General features: G+C 35.2%; 1 protein-coding gene across 7 annotated transcripts in view; it reads left to right on the top strand.

Moving 5' to 3' along the window:
• The first annotated feature begins 2,303 nt into the window (after positions 1-2,303).
• Positions 2,304-26,313, top strand: part of LOC138325957 (caldesmon-like) — a 46,629-nt gene continuing 22,619 nt past the window's right edge. For 2 of the 7 annotated variants that reach the window (XM_069271998.1, XM_069271988.1), the window contains exons 1-4: positions 8,831-9,318; positions 10,299-10,595; positions 25,126-25,200; positions 25,835-25,990. In XM_069271998.1, coding sequence (XP_069128099.1) covers positions 9,022-9,318; positions 10,299-10,595; positions 25,126-25,200; positions 25,835-25,990 — 825 coding nt within the window. In that variant the 5' untranslated portion in view covers positions 8,831-9,021. Of the gene's footprint in view, positions 2,884-8,830; positions 9,319-10,298; positions 10,596-25,125; positions 25,201-25,834; positions 25,991-26,313 lie in introns of those variants that run through there. The other 5 variants (XM_069272021.1, XM_069272006.1, XM_069272039.1 and 2 more) reach the window with 5 other exon arrangements.

Genomic DNA, 26,313 nt, shown 5'->3' with positions numbered 1-26,313 from the left:
TGGATTTTATCTGTTTACCATCCATGATTCAATTTATATCGATGTTGCATCAGTAAAATGATTAGACACATGTACATTTATTTTTTTATGTTCATTTTCTCATTTGATTTGATTTAATATTGGAAAACCGACAGCAATTAATAAATTATAGACTTTATGTTGAACAATTTTATTCATTCTTTTTCCTGGGTGATTTTTTATCCTGTTGCCATTGGGGTTTTTTTCTTTGGGATCACTTCAAGCTTCTGACTGAGACTTATAAAGCAGAGATCACTTATGTTGAACTGAACCGCGTGTGTCCACATTATTCTGCCATTGACTCAAGACCAACATAAAAACAGAAGACTTTGCATATATTAGAAGAACTCGTAAAGTTTTTAAATGGTTGATATTAACAGATAACCCAGATATTTATCTTACTTCGACCCTTATTAACGAAAGACCGACAGGGACAGCTAACAGCTAAACCATATATGGTATGATGGATCAATTGGATGGATTCACATGTCATTGTCTCACTGAATTTGATGAAATACGTCGTCGCGACTGTTTCCAAAACTGAGGATAAATTTGTAATTACTATCATAGTCAAGAGGGACTGAGAAGTTACTAATTACAATTGTTTGAACATCGGCACTATCCTCCATTACAAAGCATCGAAAATAAATATATACTTGACATGGTTCATATCTTTCTAAAACAGACTAAATTCGTAACATCGTAAAGTATGATATTTACCGATTTTTTTTTTATTTAGACCTCAAGACCTCTAAAACTGTCTATGGACACTCTTTTGGGTCCAGATGTAAATTCACTCACTCTCAAAACCATGTTATCTCCATGGGAACGTTTGTAATGTTACCTCTTTCACCACCCATTTTTATCCCCCGCGAAACGCGTTTGCGGGGGATATTGATTTGGGCTCTGTCCGTGCGTCCGTGCGTCCGTGCGTCCGTCCGTCCGAGTATCGTTTCCGGGCTATAACTCCTAAACCGTTCAACTTGGCTACACGAAACTTTCTGTACATGTTAGGCTAGTGCTCTAGTTGTGCCTTTTGCTAATGGGAACCTTTCATTTTCGATACTTTTTCTGTTACCATGGAAACTTATTCAAAAAATACCATATTATTAAAGTTTCCTTTCTATTCCGGGCTATAACTCGAAAACCGTTCAACTTGGCTACACGAAACTTTCTGTACATGTTAGGCTAGTGCTCTAGTTGTGCCTTTTTCTAATGGGAACCTTCCATTTTCAATACTTTTTCTGTTACCATGGAAACTTATTAAAAAATACCATATTATTAAAGTTTCCTTTCTATTCCGGGCTATAACTCGAAAACCGTTCAACTTGGCTACACGAAACTTTCTGTACATGTTAGGCTAGTGCTCTAGTTGTGCCTTTTTCTAATGGGAACCTTCCATTTTCAATACTTTTTCTGTTACCATGGAAACTTATTAAAAAATACCATATTATTAAAGTTTCCTTTCTATTCCGGGCTATAACTCGAAAACCGTTCAACTTGGCTACACGAAACATTCTGTACATGTTAGGCTAGTGCTCTAGTTGTGCCTTTTGCTAATGGGAACCTTTCATTTTCGATACTTTTTCTGTTACCATGGAAACTTATTCAAAAATACCATATTATTAAAGTTTCCTTTCTATTCCGGGCTATAACTCAAAAACCGTTCAATTTGGCTACACGAAACTTTCTGTACATGTTAGGCTAGTGCTCTAGTTGTGCCTTTTTCTAATGGGAACCTTCCATTTTCAATACTTTTTCTGTTACCATGGAAATTTATTAAAAAATACAACTGGGCGCGGGGGATAATGCCAAGCTTTGCGGCTCCTTGTTGAGATTGTGACCCAACTATGAGTCTTTGACCAAAAGATTTGCACGACTTTTGACACCAAATTTCCATTGACGCTCACTCCAATGAGACGCCTGTCTTATTATACTTTTGTTATCCATTTCCCTTTTTATATATTTTGCAATTTTGGTTTCGCTTATCATATCAGTATAATTTACATTAGTGTCTCCACTGTGCCGTTTATCAAATGTTGTCGTAAATTACGAGAACACCGTAAAGACATTCAATCAATCAGTCAATTAAAGTTCCTGTCTCAGCACTAAGTGGCCTCTTACTGGACTAAATTGTCCTGTGTTGTCCTTGGATATTAATTAGTATTGTTGATCCTTAAGGTGCAATTGAAGTATGGCCACATCTGGTTGAAATGTCCCACGAATACCAGCTGACATAATCCCATTACTTACGGAGTCCACATACCGTTACTTACACATGTTAACCGTCTGTTTCAAATTGTCACAAATCAGGAAAGTAAACAAGTAAATGAAACGAAAATAAAATCCTATCCTGAAAGTGTTTCGCGGATCAGAGTGTTTTGATTGAGAAGACGGCATTAAAACATGTGATCGTATAATATTGACAGAGAAATCGACAGGTTGGAGATAAGATTGAATTTAGAATGTGGACCATACAAAAGGATTATATACAAATACATGTCTGTGGTAATGTCTCGTCGAGAAACTCCACAAATGTTTGCAGTTAAAGTATTTCTCTATTTAAACAGCGTGCTAATTTTGAGGATTATATTGAGCTATACTCAATTACTGTGTTATCTGTTGTGTGACACACCTACTAAAACGATGCCAGTCAATATTCAATTTACAAACAAGACATTCAAAATGAATTACTCTGAACATTTTTTGCACAAATTTAATATGTCGAAATTTCTATAATGTCAATGGAATGTAGTGTGACATCACAGACGTTAGATGTAGCCTGGTAACAATATGGCAGTGGAAGCATGGAACAATCATCTTTATACTCTGAGGGCAAGACAGAGAATATTCTACACTTACCAGGTAAATTATCGATACTAACCAAGTAAATATCTACACTAGTCAGGTAAATAATCTATAACCAGTTATCTATAGTAACCAGGTAACGAATCTATATGTATATTTATAACCAGGTTAATATTAAATATATCATATCCCACAGAAACAATCCATTCAGCACAATGTAAATATGTAATATACGAAAACCACGTATATCATCTATAGTAATCAGTTAATACTAGTTACAGTAACCAGGTAATTACTAACCAGGTAAATATTTACATTAACCAGCTAAAAGTATCTACCGAAACAACGTACATGAATGTATGAAGTAAACAGGTGAATTATCTATGTAGTAATCAGTTAGGTGATCATCAGTGATATGTAATACTACCTACAGTAACCAGATAAATCATATACATTAACCCGGTAAATATTTACACTATAACCAGGTAAATATATCTTCAGAAACAATGTATGTGTTTATATAAGTTTATCTAATAAAACTACAGTAACCAGCGATAACTTGCGAAATACAGCAAACGAATCAATATTTACACTAATGATTAAGACAGCCATCTTTAACAAACAGGTTAATATCTTAATAAACTTTAAAATGTGTTTAATAGTAAATAAAAATGTAAATGTATATTACCTTTGCGTTTCCGTACGACTCTCATATATAGAGAAACTGCTAACGAAAAATAACTTACAGTTATGGACCTCTGTTGAAGTAGAATTGAATAATGGCCGATGGATTTTTTTTTAAATTCTACCAGAGCGGTACAAAATCACATTACCGAATCAAATGTCCTTATTTGGATTTCATATGAAGTTGGTTTAAAGCTACCAATGGCATTATTAATATGCATGCTTAATTAAACGAAGAATGAAGGTCTTAGAACGCCACCCTGTGTTTGGCTATGTAACGTCAGAAAAAATGCAATGTCTCCCAGAGTTCAAAACGTATTGACCAAGATCGCGGCATATGTTTAAGGATAAAATCTACTAAAAGGAATTCCAAAAGTGAATCTTTATTCAAAAATAATCTCGCGTGAGTGGTGGGAAATGGCAAGTTAGTTATGAACGAAATCTTTATTTAAATCTCCGGTAGTGGTAAATCCGAGAGTAGTATAGTGAATTATCGAGAGTCAGTGATGGAATATCGCGAGTATTTTTTTTTAAAGTGGAAGGGTCTCGAAGGATGAGTTGTGGGTTATTTGGGAGTTGAGGTATGAAAATGGTGGGATATCGCATTTGAATATTGTGAGATTTGACGTATCGTTGATGAGTGGTGTGCTATCGTTGGCGAGTGTTGTGATATCATGGGTGAGCGGTGTGAGAGCGAGTTGTGTGATACCGTGAGTAAGTTGTGGTGAATCGTGAGTGGATTGTGGCGTATCGTGAGATGTGGCGTATCTTTATAAGTGGTCGGGTCTCGAGGGATGAGTTTTGGGTTATTTGGGAGTTGGGATATCGGTAGTCAGCCGTTGAATATCGGCGATACTTGGTGGGATATCGTGAGTGAGTGATGTGGTGTCGAGTGTAAGAGGTGAGATATGCCGATTAAATTGATGGGATGCCGAATGAAAATGGTGGGATATCGCATTTGAATATTGTAAATTTTGGCGTATCATGGATGAGTGGTGTGCTATCGTTGGCGAGTGGTGTGCTATCATGGGTTAAGTGGTGTGATACATGTTTAAGTGGTGTGATATCGTGGATGAGTGGTGTGCTATTGTGAGTGCTATCGTTTGTGAGAGGAGTGATATCTTGAGCGAGTGGTGTGATATCGTGAGTTGTGGCGTATTGGGAGCGAGTTGTGGCGAATCTTGAGCGAGTGGGGGCATATAGAGTGAGTTGTGGCGTATCGTGAGTGAGTGCTGGCGTATCGTGAGCGAGTTGTGGCGTATCGTGGGTGAGTTGTGGCGTATCGTGAGTGAATTGAAGCGTATCGTGAGAGTGTGGTGGCGTATCTTGAGTGAGTTTTGGCTATCTTGAGCGAGTTGTGGCGTATCGTGAGTGAGTTGTGGCGTATTGTAAGTGAGTTGTGGCGTATCGTGAGTGAATTGAAGCGTATCGTGAGAGTGTTGTGGCGTATCTTGAGTAAGTTTTGGCGTATCTTGAGCGAGTTGTGGCGTATCGTGAGTGATTTGTGGCGTATTGTAAGTGAGTGGTTGCGTATCGTGAGTGAGTGGTGGCGTATCGTGAATGAGTTGTGGCGTACGCGTACCGTGAGTGAGTTGTGGTGTATAGTAACAAGCGAGTTGTGGCGTACCGTGAGTGATTTGTGGCGTATCGTGAGTGGATTTGAGGCGTATCGTGAGTAAGTTGTGGCGTATCGTGAGTGAGTTGTTGCGTATCGTTAGTGAAATGTGACGTATCGTAAGTAGTGGCGTATCGTGGGCGCGTTGTGGCGTATCGTTTGTGAATTATGGCGTTTCGTGAGCGAGATGTGGCGCACCGTGAATGAGTGGTGGCATTTAGTGAGAGAGTGGTGGCATATCGTGAGTGAGTGATGTCGTATCGTGAGCGACTTAAGTGGCGTAACGTGAGTGAATGATGGCGCATCGTGAGCGAGTTGTGGCGAATCATGAGTGAGTTGTGATGTATCGTGAGTGAGTTATGGCATATAGAGTGAACTGTGGCGTATCGTAGGTGAATTGTGGCGTATCGTGAGTGAGTTGTGGCGTATCGTGAGCGAGTTGTGGCGTATCGTGAGCGAGTTGTGGCGTATAGTGAGTGAGTTGTTGCGTATCGTGAGTGAGTTGTGGCGTATTGTGAGTGAGTTGTGGCGTATCGTGAGTGAATTGAAGCGTATCGTGAGATTGTTGTGGCGTATCGTTAGTGAGTTGTGGCGTATCGTGAGTGAGTTGAGGCGTATCGTGAGTGAGTTGTGGCGTATCGTGAGTTATGGCGTATATCGTGAACAAGTTGTGGCGTATCGTGAGTGAGTGATGTCGTATCGTGAGCGACTTAAGAGGCGTATCGTGAGTGAATGATGGCGTATCGTGAGCGAGTTGTGGCGTATCGTGAGTGAGTTGTGGCGTATCGTGAGTGAGCGGGGGCATATAGAGTGAGTTGTGGCGTATCGTGAGTGAGTGAACGCGTATCATGAGCGTATCGTGAGTGAGTTGTGGCGTATCGTGAGTGAGTTGTGGGGTATCGTGAGTGAGTTGTGAGGTATAGTGAGTGAGTTGTGGCTATCGTGAGTGAGTTGTGGCGTATCGAGAGTGAGTGGTGGCATATAAAGTGAGTTGTGGCGTATCGTGAGTGAGTGATGGCGTATCGTGAGCGAGTTGTGGCGTATCGTGAGTGAGTTGTTGTGTATTGTGAGTGAGTTGTGGCGTATCGTGAGTGAGTTGTGGCGTATTGTGAGTGAGTTGTGGCGTATCGTGAGTGAGTTGTGGCGTATCGTGAGTGAGTTGTGGCGTATCGTGAGTGAGTTGTGGCGTATATCGTGAGCGAGTTGTGGCGTATATCATGAGCGAGTTGTGGCGTATATCGTGAGCGAGTTGTGGCGTATATCATGAGCGAGTTGTGGCGTATCGTGAGTGAGTTGTGGTGAGAAGAGAAGTATGATTTATATTCATTTTTAGTGATGTTGTCCTTGCCAATATTAGAAATTAATATTGTTGGAAAATCTTGCTAAAACTCACCCAGGATCTTCAATTACTCTCTTGCGATATTCGCATATTAATCAATAGCTCACTCGCGAAATTCTAGAACTTATTCGAAATATTTTTAATCTACCCACGAACAATACCTATACTCAACAGTTTCAGCAAACTTGTACAGATTATATAATAATTTAAATTAAATTGGAATTAACTACATCATTAAGAGTGAATATCAATCAGACTTTAAACAAATCTCAAGAAAAATACAATGTATTGATATTTAGTTGATATCAGAACGTTCAACTGAAATAAAAGATTTCTCATCACCAAAAAGTTAATAAATTATGCCTTTTACGGTGTTTTCTAAAATAAATTTAACGGGTTTACCTCCCCTTGGTCAATTTTCTATGTTCGACTGTACTTAATCCAGGTTAGAACGAATAAATATGTACCCGGCCTACTATAGGCATACCTTTCGGCCGGGTACGAATTGGTCCCTATATGTCATAGTGGAGCACTGCCTCCGAAAATTACTCGGGCACAGTTTTCTATACTTTTTAGTAGGTTCCCAATTTTTTTATGCGTATAAATGCATTTGCATAATATTTTTGTCAAAAGCAAAACATAACTACCATTCTTATATCTACCGTTCCGCTCACAGGATGTCAAATTCACAATATGTGGACTTGCCGTATAAAATCCCTTCAGAAAGACCTTCATATGTATTATGTTAAAAAAATAATGCCTCGATGAGAATTTGATATTGTATGTGGTTCAGTTTTATTGACTAGTAGGTAAGTGATATCAAACAAGTACGATAAAATGCAAACAAACGTTTTATAATTGTTTTTATAATCATTACTGCGCTCCAATAGCAGTAATTGGCACCAATTGTAGCTCTAAAGACGACACCATTTCCTATCTAAAAGTCTTTTGAGCTGCAATATTGCAGCTACATCCAGGTACACTTTTTGGTATGAGTTTGTTTGTCCATCATACTATAACGCTAACTAGTCACGTCTAAGGCTAGTGGTAGATAGTTAATGCACACAACTGAATGAAAGTATCAAATAAATTATGAAAACTGAACTCAAGTGATTTTGCCGATAGCTTAGGACCGTGCTTTATCAATATATATATTAAATTGTACAGTATTCTAAATACTTATGAAATATCATAATTTCAAATCAACCAATTCATATCATTTTTAAACGTAGACTAACATAAAATAATGTAAATTAATTGGAGAATTTAAAACGGGGTTTCAACCAAACTTTCGAACGTCGATTTCACGTCGCGTGCCCAGCTGACAATTGAACAGCAATGTCAACTAGTTTTGTATAAATGTTCCAATTGCTTTTTTTTCCTCGTCTAAAATTATTTTGTGTTATTAAGAACCAATTTGATAATCTACATCTTAATATTAAAATATTTGTATAATCAACGCACAATCCCTATTATCCATGGATCACGCGACGATCGCAGGAGAAACAGAGTGTGAATGCACGGTAGTTTTAGTAATTTCAGTAATGGTCTCCAATTACACACTTGACATGAATAAACTCCTTGACGCATTTGCATTAGATGTACATGATTGACGCAGGAAATATTTCATATTTTAGTTTACAAACGATGAATAGCATTTAATTTTCACTTGACTTAGAAATCGAAAAAATGTCTATTATGTCAAATATACAAATTCACAGTTGTCTTACTTTGAATACAGACTTCCATCATGGCTGAATCCCCATTTTGTGCGAAAAAGTTAAACTTTTATAAGGCAGATTCTATATGTCCAAACATTTAATAGATATGTTTACATGTTTATTAAATATTTGGACCTATAAATGTTCTTACAAGTATAATTGCCAGGTCTCGTTAACCTTGATCGCTAGTTCGACCAGGTTAAAAGCCGATCCGATTATAGAGAAACTATTTACATATGTATCAAATACTTATCTACAGACTTTTCAAACATGTTTGTTTGTAAAAGCGTTATGTCACAACACAATGGACCAAGGTGTAAGCTTAAACTTAGGGAAGCGAATTATGATCAAGATAGCGAAAGAATAAATGTGTTTATTCTAAATCCTCTAAAGTCTATTTGGAGTCAAATCCTTGAGAAACATACCTTGTTCGAACAATTAAAGAAAATAATAAAAGACATTTAAATACTAATTCTTTTTTCGTTGACTTTTACTTATTTATATGTATTAGGCATATTGTCTGTAGACCAAGTCATTGAATAAGACGTTTCCATAACTGAATTATAATGGGCTATATTCACGTGAACAGATTATACGACGTATTAAAAATATTTGGAAAGTTGAACCAAAGTATGAGCATTCTGGCATTGCGAGTTCCGTGGACCAGAGTTAATGTTGGTTCTGATACGTGTGTGAAGTACATTCCGTGGATAGTGCTACTGAGGCTGTGTAAGCGGGAAGTGACGTCATATCTTACAGTGCTTGAATGGCGGTCGCGATACAAACGAAAGTATAAAATATATTATGTAGAGTTATCTTAATAGATAACCGATGAGATGGCAATTACACCTGTTTCCACGACTTTGTGTGAAGTGTCCTATGATTCGGACAACAGGATTACACCATATCGGTACCAATATTGGAATTCGGCACCAAAAATAAGTGTTCATTTTCACGGAAAAGAGTCGAAAGACGCGGATCCAACGGAAAGCAGCTCAGGTTACCAGTCGCCTGATTGGACAAATACGTTCAGCTTACCGTCGTCATCTTGTACAAGCTCTTATCTGGATTATCTCCGTACGCTATATGAATGTAAAAGTTCTTGTTCGTCTAAATCATCCAAAACACACAGAGTGAGTTGGGGAGTTATGAATTAATAAAAATTGAGAAAATGTTGAAAATACGTGTACATACTACATAGATACCTGATTTTTAAATACAATTTTGAGGATGACTGAGAATGGGTGTTTCCTTACTAACTAAAATCCGGATTTGCCACTGCACAGTATCTTTTACTGCAGTCACTTTCATCTTTCGGAAAGTACTAGTCTACTGGAAGTAACACTGGTTGCTTGCCAGAAAGCCTACTGGTAGGAGAAATCGGGGCCAGGCCTTCTAGTAGGAGACCAGTTCACGCTGAGTACCCATTCTGTCTATTGCATTTGTACTTGTATTATCACACAAATTTTTAGATAACTTTTGGTGGGCATTGGCATGGTAGTGTTTTCTATCAGAAAATGACTTTTTTGACATAAATTTGCTGGTTATCATACGGATACAGATGCGATGGAGAAAACTAGTACCTGGCAAGAACTGGTCGCTGCCAGTAATCTATATAGCAAATTATCACTATGCAATCATCAGAATATATTCCAGTTACAACTTTAAAATGACAATATCAAGTTACATGTACGTATGGGCCACACATTTGTGGCACACATAGTCACACAGTCTGTGACATAGGTAGAATCAAATATCGGCTGTATCATTCTATCATTTTGATTAGTTAAGGATACAATTCTTTAGGAAGAAAACTGCTATTAAAATTAATTGTAGCTATAAAATAAAATATAGGTAATTTAAAAAGAAACCAATTGTAAATTAGAAACAAATATCAATAAAATGTTTTTGTAAGTTGCAGTTATCAAATTCCATACACTTGAATATTTCAAAGCTTCCTACATAATTTTTCATTTGTTTAATTTTTAAAACATTTAATGCAAGATTTCTCTTGAAATTCATTGAAAAATAAGGTAATTAATATTTTTGGGAAAATAGGAAATATACACTTGTAGCATTACTTTATTTCTAGTGTCGGTGTTTGTAATTGTAGGGCCATCACAGAACAAATACTGGTCACCTATCATCTAGGTCATCATACAATCCTACACAAGTTTCCCCAAGAGTTTATCCCGCAGCCTATGGATTGGCTGACAATCGTCCTAAAACTGCCTGTGTACCACCCACCCAGCCTCTGGTACCCCAACAACAGTACTCTCTCCCTGTCCTACACCATGGCCGCGCCTGGGGACTGGGGGACGAAGAAGGGCGCGACGATGGTGAGGGGGACAAGCCAGATGATCGCCTGGTGTGGGTTGATGCTCTCAGTAAATGGATTCCAGAAAATCAGGTAACATATGTTAAAACATTAAATCTATTTGTCGTTATCTTAGACCTCCAAAGGTTAATTTGTTAGCTGCTTATACATACATGCACATATGTATTTATGCATTTATCCTGATAGATCTATCCACTATCAAAGTTTTCAATTTTTAAATACTGATTCCATATACGGTAAACCTCCGGTTAATTCGAACCGCTGGATAGTTCGAACACACAATTTTTTCCAGAAAAACAGTAATTTTTTAGCTAGTGATAGTTCGAACACTGACTTTTTATAATCAATCCTATTTCGGATAGTTCGAACACGTCAAATTATGAACGTAAAAGTAAGATTTTTGTCGGCAAATCGACGCAATGAGGTCCCTAAAAATGGCGATATATTTTGAATATTGCAACAGTTTTGATGTTTGGAATAAAGATTGTATAAAAGATCATTATAATGACCATACGACAGATAAGTAATGAACATTTTAAGCCATAAATATAAATTATTCATGCCGATATATCGTACACAAAGCAGCAAGGCCAAATGTTTAATCTTAGGCCCCGACAATGTATATTTAAATTCGCTGTACCTGATGGAAACACGTGGAAGAAATCGCCAATGTTTGTTAAGTCCAATCTAGATACGAATATCAGTTTAAGTTGACATAAAGATATGCATTCTATCTATCTTTAATCAGCGAATCAAGGTGTTAAATTACCTGTACCCGTATTTATTTTTTATTTTTTTTTTCAAAATATTTTTTTTTTTTTTTTTTAAATCATTTTCATTTTTGCAGACAATACAGACAAAGACAATTAAACATCATAAATACAAAAATAAAAGTATTTCATTTGTATCAATTTTACATGACATTCACATTTATACTATTATGTCATCAATCATAAAAATCATATAATACATAATTGTTTTACAAGTTTCTGAAATTAATTATCTAATATCAATCTGAGGATTAATTTCCTAAAATTTTGTAATGAAATATTGTATTTTCCATAATCTTTTGATTGTCTTCTGTTTGTCACTTTAATTAATTAACCTCAGTTTTTCAATTATAGATATTCCTGAAACAAACTAAGAAAACAATCAACTCTGTTGCAACATTAAATTATATTCACAGTAAGACTTCTGACATATTAGTTGTTATACTATAGAAAAAAAGTCTTTAATCATGGATATGACAGTAATGGTTTGATACAGAGGTGCGATCTGGCGAGATCTACATCAAAATGTGGTTGTTTTTTTCTTTGTTATAAAGTCAAACTTCAGTTGTCAGAGAATGAACATGTCTGAACTGTTTTGGTTGTGTCATTAGCACAGAAATACTTCATCTTGAATTATTCTCTGATTTGCATGTATGGTAAAAGGACTGCTTTAGACTGCTCAGTGAAGTAGCTACCAGCTATTAGTTAGCCTAAGGAAATCTCATCTAAAATATGTCTTGCAGTTTAGTAAGATAAATCTGATATTTTATTGGCGTCAGGTCATAAGCTTGAATTTCTCTATTTGTGCACTTTTGAACTAATAACTTACAAGAAGCTCGATATCTCTTGACTACAAAAAGAGTTTTTTTGACTTCACATTTAAATTGAGGTGATGGGTCGTACAAACATAACCAGTATGTCCTGTATGACCAGTATTAAACATGGGAACATGATCAATGAGATTATCTTGCTATATTTGGAACAAGTTATATTAAAAGATTGTAATAAATGACCTGTTAACTGGATGATTAAAATGCCTGAACTGTGTGGGTGGGTTTCCATATTGACTTTAAATATCTGTAATTACTACCAAGGCTGTATGAAATGGGCAGTTCTATAATGTACTGTCTATGTTGACAAGGCCTTGGTGTCATTTTTAACAGTAATGGTGTGATAATCTTGTTTATAAATCTGTCAGTTAGGTTCCATTGATGTTGTGATCCTTGAGAGTATAGCTTAATTGCTTTTATAGGTACATTTAAATCCAAGGCTAGTATGATATAATATCCTTAAATCTTTGTTACAATTTTATGACTTTAACACATATAAATCAAAGGTGTGCTTTGTCATTTCTTTTCTGAATGCCGTCATTATTATAAAGTCTACTATGTTTTGATGTAATCTACTGAGTGCTGGATAAAAATGTAATGGTGATATTTCCTTCTGCAAATGCATTAGATAAGTTCTTTTTACACAAAATGCATTTTAGTTAAAGTGAATAGTCGGGCAAAGAAAATCAGTCTAAATGCGTTCATTGGTCTTCCAAAAGTTCTCACATGTTAATACGATGGTCAAGTTCTGCTTACATTTCCCAGTTCTGACCATTGAAATAAAGAAAAGTTGAAAGCATTGAAAGCGAGGCTGCGTGGAAATGTAACCACGGACATAGTCAGCCGGGAGGACGTTTTAGGATTCCTATACTTTAAATTAATTTCTACGTACGCAGATAGATTTTGACGAGAGATTTTATTTTTCTATTTCATAAGAAATTATACTGGATACATTCACACCATTTTTACCGACTTTAGGCATCCTTGCCCGACTGCTCACTTTAAAAGGTGTTGATATTAACAGCGATGAATATTCTCTATACTCATAACAAAAGCAAGCTTCAATTAAAATTGTTTTATTGTAATTCAAACAATAATGTTTGGAAAACTCCTGGACTTCGATTGTGTTGATTATGGAAAGATATAACAGTTGACATACTGTAAGGATTTAAATTCTTGGACACGAGATACTAAACATAAGTATGACAATACCAGACCGGTAGTATTACTATATTCATAAATAAATGTCTGTTTTGCTTGCCAGTATAAAATGATCACTTTAAATATTTTTGAAATATGAAAAAATGAAAAGAAAAATGTCAATAAATAAAGAGGAAATCTTTTTATTTTTTTTAATTTTTGCTTTTAGCAATTATTTAGGGTGAACAACTTTCTTGGTATAAGGGGAAGACATTAAAGAGTAGGGGATCATATAGGGGAGGAGCATTAATATGTATGGGGCACTTATAAGGGAGGAACTCTTATAAATGAAGGGCTCTTTTAGAGGAAGAGCATTTACAGGGTCAATGGGCACTTATGGGGGAGGGTCGCTTGTGGGGAAAGGCCTAGTTAATACAGGGAATGGAATCTTTTCTGAGGAACAGCTTATATGGAATGCTTAAAGAGGGAACAAATTATATTGGGCGGGGGGTACTATATTATAGAGTAAGGGGAACTTAAAAAGGTAGAGTTGGGTGGGAGAAGGGTGAGGGCTAGCTAGCTATTATGGAAAGAGCATTAAAAAGGGAAAGGCACTAAAAACTGAAGTGACACTTAAAGGGGAAAGTTACTCATAGGGGATTTAGGGATTTACTTTCCTTATAAAGGGGGGGGGGGCACTTATTGGGGTTAGTTATACAGGAGGGGGCATTTGAAAGGGACAGTCACTTATAATGCAATACATGTTTTATAAATTTAAGGGAGGCACTTTATTTGATATAGAGGAAGGTGGGGCTTTGCTAGGGGATATGATTATAGAGGGGGCATTTATAAAGGAAAGACTTAAGTTTTTTAACTCTATGGAGGAGCATTTATTGGGGAAGGGTATTGACTATAGCAAATACTGTTAACAGGTTTTATAACTGTTTTAAAATACAAGATAATAAATCTACTTGTTTACACTCAGTGAATCTGTGTACATTGCATAGGTATGATACAGCAAAAGGAGTAAGAATGGTCCTTAGATTAATGTAATTATTTCTTTATTTACCGGTTATTACTTGTAAACGACTCTGACATGGTCCCTTTATTTCGTAACCTCTGACCCCAGGTTATACAATAAACCATAACAGAAATATCTATTAACCACTCAATGTTTTTCAGAGTTGTTATTTTAAATAAGCCATTAACCTGTTTCTTGGTGTTGATAAGAAAAGCCTATTTACTTCCACCATTATGGCAAGTGACTGACTGTAATTGGTAAACGGTCCAATATATTTGTGGTATCATCTCATCAAATGTTAATTATAGTCCAGGCCAAGTGTGTATTAGTGTACACAGACTCTCTTTGATTTTCACTTGAATTTTAATTTAACTAGATGAGGGTCCATTTAAGAAAGTCAACACATTTTAAAACTAGACCAGAGCACCTGTGATGGAAGCAAAATTACAAACAAACAGTTGTACAGAGATTAAGAAGTAGTCTACAGCATTGTCACACAGTCAGCTTTAGTAAGACTTGTTCTCCAAAACCATTTCTCCCCAGTAATATATTCACCTTCTTATTTCTCTTAATTGTTTTTCGATATTTAGGGACACAATCACACAACACCATAAGAATTGATGATTGCATTGTGGCATAAAAAAACTATTGTTTTTGAGTTTTGTCAAAATTCAAGTAAGAGCCAGAGTTGTTAAGGTTAAAATCAAGATTATAAGATTGACGAAAGCTTGAGTATGTGGACAAAAACCATTGATCTACAGTTAGTACCACATGGGTTTCACACCTAAAACACAAAAATTGAGGTATTTTAGTATTGGTATAATAAGTTGGAACATGTACCTAAACCACTCGGCTATCAAAACTTCATATTCTATTGGAAAATTATTATAAAAATAAATTTCAGTTAATATGACAGAATTTAAAGATTCAAAATTTCTTAATATGAGGATACATGTAGCTTGTCATTTTACTTATAGTGGAGCTGTTTAATTAGTTATGAAGAAACATAATGAGTATATCAGAACTTAAATTCTGATAAATTGAACACAACTTAGGCCAATTAAGACAGAAAAAATATTGACTCTAAAATATATCAGTGATTTCAGCAGACACCAAGAGGCAAGGTTTGTAAAGTAGTATGTTGAAGTGAAGGATTAATTATGATTGTTAAAAAAATGATAATGACCAACATTTAATGGGTATGCTGAAATCTTTGAAAGAACTTTTTATAACAATGAGAAAAGCAGATGAGTACAGTACATTTAGAGAGTACTGAAAAGCGTTCCTTTCTGTCACTGGAACTCAATAATTCAAAATTGTAACTCTTATGGTTATATCAGTCACTCTACCAGTACATGCAGACTTAACTCTTCTATTACAAACCACTATTAAACCGTGCTTGTACTCAATATTTTTCTGTTAATAATATCACGACTGTATAACAAAACACTCTTTCTTTCATATTTCATCTACCCTCAGTATAAAATATAAAGGATTTACTCTTGTCAAGCAAGAAATGTGTTCATACATAAAGTTATTGGAATAAGTATACTTGTCTACCAAATATTAAATAAGAAAAGTTGAAGCAGTATCTAAATCTAGGGATCAGTTAGTTTTAAGGTTTGTTTAATACCATTTACCTCTTCATTGAAAAAAGACAATATCCATTATCACTTTAAATGTATGGAGATTTGCCATTAATCTTTCTAGATGAATCGACTCATAAATTTTCATAGTTATTGATTAAGAGATATGTAAAAACATTGAATGTTTAATAGAACAGAAATCATATTGACTTAGACACTTGGTAACTAGGCGCCCTAAAACTTTCTGGATAAATAAATGTTTAAATGCTGCATTTTAATGCTTGAGACACATCAAAAGCCATTTCACTTAAAATTTCCTTGAAAAAATCGATAAGTTTATCTATAAAGTTTGAAGTAATAAAATTTGACATCATAAAACTATTTTGTAATAAAGCTGTGTGTTAGGTCTATAATGTGATTGTGTTCATTCATTAGTGGTTTTTAGATGTCAGGTGGTACACATTTTATGGCAGGACCGCTGAGCTGCCTGGCTTAAACAGTTGTTACATGTACTCCTTCAATCCCACTGCTTGTTTGCTCAACAGGTGACAATAACATTTTGTCTTGAAACACAAACAGAGCCGCAATAAGAAAAAGGAAATTAAATGTATACTTTAAATTAGGCCTTTTCAGCTCAGGTAAATAAAATAAGGGAGTTCTCAATATTGAGTTGATTGTGCTGCAATTGTTTATTCTTCGACATCTCTTTGAACCCTTTGACATGATATTGTTCGCATGTTGACGAAATTCATGAGATTTTTTCGATGAGTCGTTCCAGGTTACGTGTTGTCAGGTAGGGGAGGGTGGGAACACATGAAATATATTGAGTGACAGCTGCAATAACGTCTCCAATCCTTTCTGGGTAGGGGTGATAAACGACCTTAGGTTCTATCACTTACCCCATGGGGAGGATATCTTGGCATTTGATGGGAGATTATTGGTGCTTTTGTTATGAAATTCGTTCATAGATTACTTGATAGAGCTTTCTACATCCCAGAGAAAGTTAATACAGATCAAATAGACTTTTAATGCACATGGCCACTCACTTTAGATTGTACCATCGCGGAACTTGTAGGGGACATCCTTCATCATCTCCTGGTAACCAAATCTCACACCTTCATGGGACATTTTGGACTGGTCTACTCTTCAATAGGATGAACACACAACTGCTATCTGTAATGAGTGTTTGAAAGGAAAAAATTGAAAGTATAAGTTTCATTTGGATAGGTACATATGTATATAAAGGCTTGAACACACAACGGACCTTGAATAATTCAATCAAAAACAAACAGTGTGCGTTGGGAAAGGACAGGTGAAGTTTTTGGAGTGTTGGAGATTCAGAACTACCGATTTACATATATATGAAAACAGTTGGAGAAGTTCTAGCAATCATTTTATTGGATATGAACCAATTAAATTTTACCTGGACTTTTCATTGGATATGTACCAATTAAATTTTAAGTAATGGATGGGCTGATATATCACTGAACTGTGTAAGACTTAAAACACAAACTGTAAGTACTTCAAATGTACATTTCTTCATTATCTAATTGATAGTGAATGTTTTAATGCAAGGCAATGTGATATTAGACTTTTAAAGGTAAAGTGTGAAAAAATATATTCTTGGATATTTTTATGCTATGAATAAAAAATGGAAATGTCTTGATCAAACGAGACTTACCTGGTACATATTACTGTGATGTTTCAAGATTGTGCTATTAAATCCGAGGGGAGAATCACTTGAGGAGGGAACTGCTGAAGTTCTATATATTCTGAGTGGAGTATTCTTCTTTGGAACATCCTATATAACTTAAAATTCAGTAATATTTTTATCGCCTTGAAAGCTAACATGATGAAACAGCTGCGAACCCCGGGACGCCTCCATTCTCAGATCCAGCCAACTCGCCAACTTTCTCTGGATATCTCCATCACCGGATCGCAGATGACAACGCCACGGTCAGTGGCGGTCAACGAGGACCGGAATGTTGAGGCGGTAATGCAATCTAACATGGTTTTTATGCCCTCCCTGATATCCTTTGCTGCAGGGCTGCGGGAGGTTGTGCCAGAAAGTATGTTCCACAGTTACTTCAGTCTGCAGATTGACCATACGCCATGTAACTACCACAACCGTCTCCCACCCATCGTCCCACTTGCGGTAATCTGTTTCACATTGCGTGGTAGTAACCTAACATAAGTAGTAGAGTGATACAGTAACATGCATGACCCAAGATTACGTTTAGATTCACTTCTTCATTGTCTAACAATACTGATTTTGGAAACTTTTTGGTAGTTTTAGAATTGCATGGGGAAATTGACCATTGACTCAAAGGGTCCAAGATGCAGATGGGAAGATTTTTCTACGTAATTTTTACTCTATTAGTGTAGCTGGTAGTTTGATCACCAAGATGACCTTTCATGAACTAATTATTAGTATTTTAAGATGAATTATAATTTGCATCTACAACCCAAATAACATTGGAAACTTCCATATTACTGATAATTTTTACAAAAAGGCAAACTATATATCTAAACATTAAATAGTATAGATATCCCTTCCCAAATTTTTGGCCTCTTGGCCATCTCCAGGTACATAGAAACACAAGGAAAGCTAGGTGAAATCCATCTTGAATGTTCAAGATGGATTTGACCTAGCTTTTCTTGTGTTTTTTTGTACCTGAAGATGGTCAAGAGGCCGATAATTTGTGGAAAGGATCTTTATACTAATTAATGTTTATATATATTCTCCCTCTGGAGAACTAGTATTTGAATGTCCCAGTATATATCTAAAATGTCCAATTTATCTTCTTTAAAACACTGTAAATTAATTACCCAAATGGTATTTTTTCTTACAAATTTGATTTTTGACTTCTACTGAAGGGAATGAATGAAGTCATTTCCAAGTGCTTAGGAGTCTGAACATTTTACTACTATCTCTCCATTTCTTATGGTTTTGAACTTGAATCCTCATGAAAAAGTTGCTAGTACATTTGTACATTGCTGCAGGTTGGTTGTTTTCTCGGAGAACTTTGATTATTCTGCCATATCATTAAATGTTCTTGGCTATAGATAAGATGTGAAACAAAATAAACTAAACCAAATGAAAGAAAACAAATAGTGCACATTTGCATATTCTGTCTTGTGAAATTCAATGTAATGTGAGATTATTATTGTTATATTCAATGATCATGAGTCAAAACAGTTATTTTAAATTAGCCCTGTTGGTGAAGAAGTGGAATATTTCCTTGTTTGATTAAAGAAGTCAGATTTGAAAAATCTCCTTTGAGGACTTCAGTTAAAAGATGTTTGTGTCTGTATTACATGATTGTTGATGAAAGCTTGCTGGTTTTAGGATAATTTAGCCATATATGAAAGCACAAATCGTGACATAGATCATGCGTCTACTTTGATTACAGGTTCTAATAATATTTCTTAATTCTTTTCATTTTTTTTAGACCACCATCATCAGATGGTGGGCTATTCAAATCGCCTTTCGTCCGTGGTCCGTCGTCCATCCGTCATTCCGTCCGTTAACAATTCTTGTTACCGCTATTTCTCAGAAATCACTGGAGGGATCTTTTTTTAATTTCACATGTAGGTTCCCCTAGGGTCCTAGTTGTGCATATTGCATTTTGGGACCAATCAGTCAACAAGATGGCCATCTTGGATTTTGATATTTAAAGTTTTTTACCGCTATATCTCAGAAAGTACTGAAGGAATCTTTCTCAAATTTCACTTGTAGGTTCCCCTAGGGCCCTAGTTGTGCATATCGCATTTTGGGACCAATCCGTCGGCCATCTTGCATTTTAATAGTTAAAGTTTGTTTCCGCTATTTCTCAGAAAGTACTGAAGGGATCTTTCTCAAATTTCATATGTAGGTTCCCCTAGGGCCCTAGTTGTGCATAATGCATTTTGGGACCAATCCGTCAACAAGATGGCCGACCGGCAGCCATCTTGCATTTTGATAGTTAAAGTTTGTTTCCGCTATTTCTTAGAAAGTACTGAAGGGATCTTTCTCAAATTTCATGGGCAGGTTCCCCCGAGGGGTCTTGTACATTTTCGGACTTATCAGTCAGTTAGATGATCGACAGGTAGCCATCTTGGATTTTGATAATTGAAGTTTGTTGCTGCTACATATCTCAGAAAGTACTGAAAGGATCAAGTTTCATATATAGTATGTAGTAAAAGTTTGAAAAGCAGGGAAATGATCCCTCTTTCTGTTGTCAGACATAGATTATTCTTTATTCTTTGGTGGGCGCCAAGATCCCTCTGGGATCTTGTTTTTAGATATGTTAAGTTGATATGTACAGTACATGTATCATCTAAAGCCAATGCAAGGAAATGTTACATCAAAGTCAAAGGTAAAGAATATTGCTCTAGGTTCTAGGGTAAGAACACTTTGAACATTTACTTCTCATCAGTAACAAAGATGCCTAGATATCAGGTATTGAGCCTGTGGCATGCTGGTATGAAAGGCTTCCAAGTTTGTTAAAATCAATGAACTTGACCTTCATTTAAATTTACTTTGGTAAAGTAAAGAGATAAGCCATTGGGCTCTTGTTGCAATCTGAACATACCTAGATGAGTCCAAATGGATTTGACATGATCTATATTGTAGAACCAGTATTATAACCAATTTAAGGACTGTGTTTTCAATGAAGTATAAAAAGAAAAACTATAAATTAATCTGATAGCTGCATTATACATGAAAACAACAGGAAAAGAATAGTGATATTGCCTCCATTGAATTAAAAATCTTATGGTGAACACATGTAACCTGGTAATAAGTTGAAGTGATTCAACAGGTGGGTTAGTTTGTGATGACAATGAACAGGTATGGCAGAGATCAACAGGATGATTGTCCAGGGGTATTTACATATCAGTCAGCAGTAGACTTTTAAACGCAGGTTTTCACAGGAGTTATTATGTTACAATAATAATGAAGTTTACTAAGTTTCACAAAGAATTGATTTATTGAGTAAACTTATTTTGTGATTGTGTGTGGTATGGTGCCAGAGGTTAACTTTACATATTTATGCAGATCCTGTAAATTGCGTAGTTTATTCTGATGACTGAGACTATTCCCAGTTGGATTCCTCGGTTTTGTCTGTTCCTGGTCTGACCCAGAGTAACCTGTCTCTTGTTTGACTCCTCTGTTCCTTCACTGACCCCTGTGATCCTGGCAGGTACCCCATGACGATTTGTATTGTGTCTCGTATCTACATTTGTTTTGGCCTCGGTTGTATAGGTTGTATCAACACTGTAATATTTATCGAGATGTTCTGTTGTTACAATGTACTATTTGCACTACAAATAGAAAGAAAGTCGCTCTCTTATACAATTATCTAAACGTTCTGGTATGTAGATAGTAAGTTGACAGATTTTAATTGTCATACAAAAACTATTTTATTGTGGTGATCAAATTCCTGAACAATATGTCATTGTTGTAAGTCTATCAATGTTATTATCTTTGCTGGAATCTAGGTCACAGAAATTATTGATCATCTTCATATACATTTTTGGTAATGCTTAATGCTTCAAATAAAAAAAAAAAAAGGTAGGTATTAAATGATATAATAACATTAAGATGATACAGTATACACTATCAAGTGCTCTATAAAAAGAAGGCTATATGTAATATGCAAATATAACATAGGTCAATGTCTTCTCAGTAAAAAAAGTGTCTTGATCAGTACTGATGTTGTTGATTTCAATTTCTTTTAATTTGGTAATGAAAATGTATATATCATATGTACATGACTATGTCATGAACTTTCAGGATATTTGAATTTAAAACTAGCGTTAATTTCTAATGGCCCTTTGCAGTGATATTCCATCAATACTTTTAGGGTTTCATTATATGAGCATCAAGTTGCAGAGTTTAAAAAATATTTGTACATTTGTATGTCTAAATCACACTTATGTGGGATACCCTTAGGACAAAAGCCCTTCATACCATAAATTCCCTGTCATATTAAAAAGAAAAAGTATACAACTGTTAATCAAATGTAATAAATGTACCATGCTAGGTAATTTTGGTCAATAAACCTAAAAGTCAAAGAAAAAATATTTTTGAACTAACATTTTCCAGATATGTATTTAAAGGTGTACAGCAAGGGGATGCTATTGACCCTGAATATTTAAAAGATAAAGAAAGATTTAAAAAAAAAACCTCACACGCACAAAAAATCAACATATTTATAAATGATTTAATTACTGATCGAACCAATGAGCTCCACTGAAAGACTAAAGATGGAATAGACAAGAACAAAAAAGATAAATAAATAAATAATATAGTCCAGTAAAACTTGCCTCTGGGCTGCCTCTATATAAAGACCAAATGCTTTATATGACCACTTTTCTAGAGTCCCAAAAGACCAATTTCAACAGAATTCAATCTGTGTTTAAAGATTATTTTCCTCTGTCCCTTAGTGGTCTTTATAGACAGGTTTGTAAATCAACAATGGACAAGTGGAGATGTTTAATGAAAAAAATGCTTGGGGTATAAGGTACATATTTGATCTTACGTTAAAATGCGTAAAATGTAGGTTGATTCCCCTTCTATTAATTGAAACTAATATCTGTTATCATTAGAGTAATATATAGAGCACTTAAAGATGCTATTTTAAAATTTAATTAAAGCACATGTGCAGGGATCTAGTGTTATGAACACTTTGCACTCCAAATAATGACAGTTTTTTTGCACTTGTGCACTGTTCAATGAGGTCATTAAGTTTATCATTAATTGATTTTGGTATTAAAAATACATAAAATATTTTGTTTGGTTGGTATATCTTTTAATTTCTAGACTGAAGTTTTCAAGAAACATTAAACAAGTTAACGATAACAAGTTAATGATGTCAAGGTGATACAAAAACTTTATACAAAGTTGTAAAAAAAAATCTGTAGACTTGTTAGTTTCATTTCCAAACTATTCATTTATTGATCTTTTTACTAGGTTCAGTTCATTGTGAAAATCAAGGTAATCATTTTTTTCTTAAATATCACAGTCATTACCCTAATTTCTCAAAAACAAAAATGAAGTAAAAAACAGTCAGATTTCTGACATACTGTAAGTTATAAATAAGGAAATCATTTACCATAAAATTTGACCTAATTTGTTTGTTTCCAGAAATCAGAGCAGGGTCTCAGTTATACAAAAAACCTTTAGCTACATACTTTAATTTGATTTTGGTTTAATTGAAATTAGATAGTCCAATGTTATGTTTCATCATTTACAGAAAACGTTCTCAGGTAATCACATCTAGCATAAACTAATGTAATGTTAACCATTTCCCAGTATTTAGAATCGTTTAAAATTCAGCTACTGTAGCCTACTGCAATAATTCTGTATGAATTTACAGTTATTTTCTGCAATACTGCTGCAATAAACTACTGCTTACTTACTGGCATCATACTGAATTACTACTAAAATGTGAAAGCATGAGGTGACACTTTGGCATGCAGGTCATGCTCATTCAGTGCTTGAAGTACATGTTCACTGTACAATGTACTAATAATTTTTATGAGACTTGGGATAAGTCTGTGATTATGCTTTAAGAATTAAATCTTACAGTTGTGTAAATCTACAATACTTGTTGACCTCACTTTTCGCTACATGCTCCCATAATTAATGTACTTCAGTCGGTAGTATGCTCCGCCTGTGATTGTAATGGGATTACATTTATCAGCTGATTAAGAATATGAGTGCCGATTTTAGTCTATGGGAAATTAGTGTCAGAATAAGGGATATAGGCCTGCTTTATGGTCGATTGTACATATACTTTGGTATATAATAATTTGTGATTTGGAAGTCAAAATATTACAGCTTAGTCTAATGGTTTTACTGTGCATATCACTAACTGTAGATTAATTTGGATGCCATTAACCACTGAAACTATATATACATGTGTATTAATTAACAAATGAAACCACAAAGTTCTTTAAAGGCAAACTTACCGACCATAGTCCACACTCAAAAAATGACCAGAATGGTCTTTGCTTGTACCAGTGTTTTCCATTATTCTTTTTGGCTAACATAGAGTTCCTCAGGGTGCTATCATCACGCCATTCCTCTTCTTGTAATAAACATGTATATCAAACACCAAAGGGTATTTTTAAAAAAATTCAAGTAGTACAACAATTAAGGACCTTTGATGTGGTCAGTACTTAGAATTCCATAATTAATTATTACCTTATGTATACTAATTGATGACCCTCAAATACATTAAACTGCATACATGGTCCATAAATCCAGTAAAAACAGTGTCATTTTCTAATCAAGTTACAGTGAAGTGTCTTAAGTTCATAGAAAGAAAATCTTTTTGCAATCAAATTACTGTCTTGTACTCTAAATTGATTGAAAAGATATATTTTCATAATGTAATTATATCTATATTTTCTGAATTTATTGAAAAGGATATCTTTTTCCTATGGAAATTCAACGATACTCCAAAAATCATTGAAAGGGTATTTTTCTTAATGAAATCACAAGGTTTATATGTGGTGAACAAATAGAAAATCTCCAGAAGGAGAAATTTGAAAAAACCTGCTATCCTGCTATAAGTTCATATGTGTGTTGTGATTAAACTTCTAGGTCTACTGATAAATCTTTGTTATCTAAATTCATTGCAAACACTCCAAAATGGTATCAATTTCTTATTAAGTTGACCTCCTCTTATATTCTACATGGTGTCAATCACGATCAAAGTAATATAAAACTGATACAGATGTGGAAAGTAAATATGGGATTCTAACTTCCAAGTATTTGTTCTTTGTCACTTAACTGACAAAATATGCTCCTTTGACTGATTTGGTAGAGACCTGTGTTTGATACCTGGTCCCAGCTAACCTTGCAATGGATGCTGGTATTGACACTTCAGTAAAGTATGTGGCTCTCAAGTGAAAAATGGAGGGAATAATTAAAAAGGAGATAGTCAATGGTATCCATCACACAAACTCTTTAGCTCAGCTAGTTGATAGAATTGCTGGTATTGGTATATCACAATCAGAACAGTGCTCTAAATTCTGATGTATTCTAGTATTGCTCTGGTTTGGAAAGTTTGTGAGTTCAGCATAGGGGTGTTGGCTTCAAAGTCTTGACAATGTGGGGTGAAAACTGTTACTGTTTCACATATAATACCTCAGTATTTACCATCACTGCTTGTATCCATGATTTTTATAAGGGCTAGAGACATGAAAATTTGACAATGGTAAGTTGAAAATTTTTCCTTATTATATTGTGATGCTAAATTTCAGCTTCAGAAGCCCTCGTATGTGAGTTTCGTAGGAACAGCACCTGTGGTAGAAAAGTTGTATGCAACATTTAAGGAGGTAATTACCTGTATTTTATGTGGATCATGTCAACATTTTAAGGGCCTCCAATCTGTTGATCAATAATCTCAGGGAGATCATCTATTAGAAAGCAGACAAATATAGCCTAATCCGTACTTGAAAATTGACAAATAAGATGAATTGTCAATTTTTCAAAAAGTTTTTAATGCCCTAATATTGATATATGGTATATATGTTTTCTGCTTTGTTTATACAAAATATTTGTTAACAGTGAGCCAATTTTTTGATAATGGAAGATTTTTAAAGTGGAGAAATAATTTTATCTAGTCTTGAAAAGAGTCTAGCAAAATCCATTAAACCAGAAGGGAGATGCATCTCATGTGTGTATATCATGTATAATACTCAATATTATGGTAATTTTTAAGTATAAAAACTAAAAGGCTCAACAATACTTCACTAATATCTAGTTGCACAGATCTGAAATGATAATTCGACTCACACTTGTATATTGTCTTCAATTATGTGAACTTTAACTACTATCAATACCAATCCATCACATAAGTACAAATTGAACTCCTTGATTTGTTATATGACACTAACAGGGGATATTTGTTTAAGGTATAACTGATAAGACTTACTGTTATAATACATCCTTACTAACACCTCTACCCAGACACCAGGTCTCAAGGAACTGACTCAATGTGACCACAAGTGTCATCGACATGAGATCCACATGGAGCAGCACAGACAAAGTACCAAATGTGGATTATGTGGAATGTATCACCAGCCTGAACTCCCACCCAACCATCTACACACTCATAGACTTGTGGTAACAACCCTGTAACAATGGAACCTCATTTCTCCCTATCCAACTTCAGAGAGAGACTGCTACTCTATAGCAACCCATCTCAACCCCACCCCACCCCCTCCTCACCAGTGTGGGACTCAGCAACCCTATCATAACCCCTTTATCCAAACTCCCAAAAATGTAGAGTTGAGGTAGTAACCCTATTCCCACCAACCCAGATCCTAATACTCATCACCTCATGAACCTATAAACCCCTGCCGTTCTACAATCACCCTACCCAGTGGAGATTTTTTGCCAGGATGTAAATGGGAAGGTCTCCCCAGGATCTCTATGGGTATTTATAT

The sequence above is a fragment of the Argopecten irradians genome, chromosome 1, assembly GCF_041381155.1.
Source record: "Argopecten irradians isolate NY chromosome 1, Ai_NY, whole genome shotgun sequence".
Classification (NCBI taxonomy): domain Eukaryota; kingdom Metazoa; phylum Mollusca; class Bivalvia; order Pectinida; family Pectinidae; genus Argopecten; species Argopecten irradians.
This window is presented reverse-complemented; position numbering and strand designations above follow the sequence as displayed.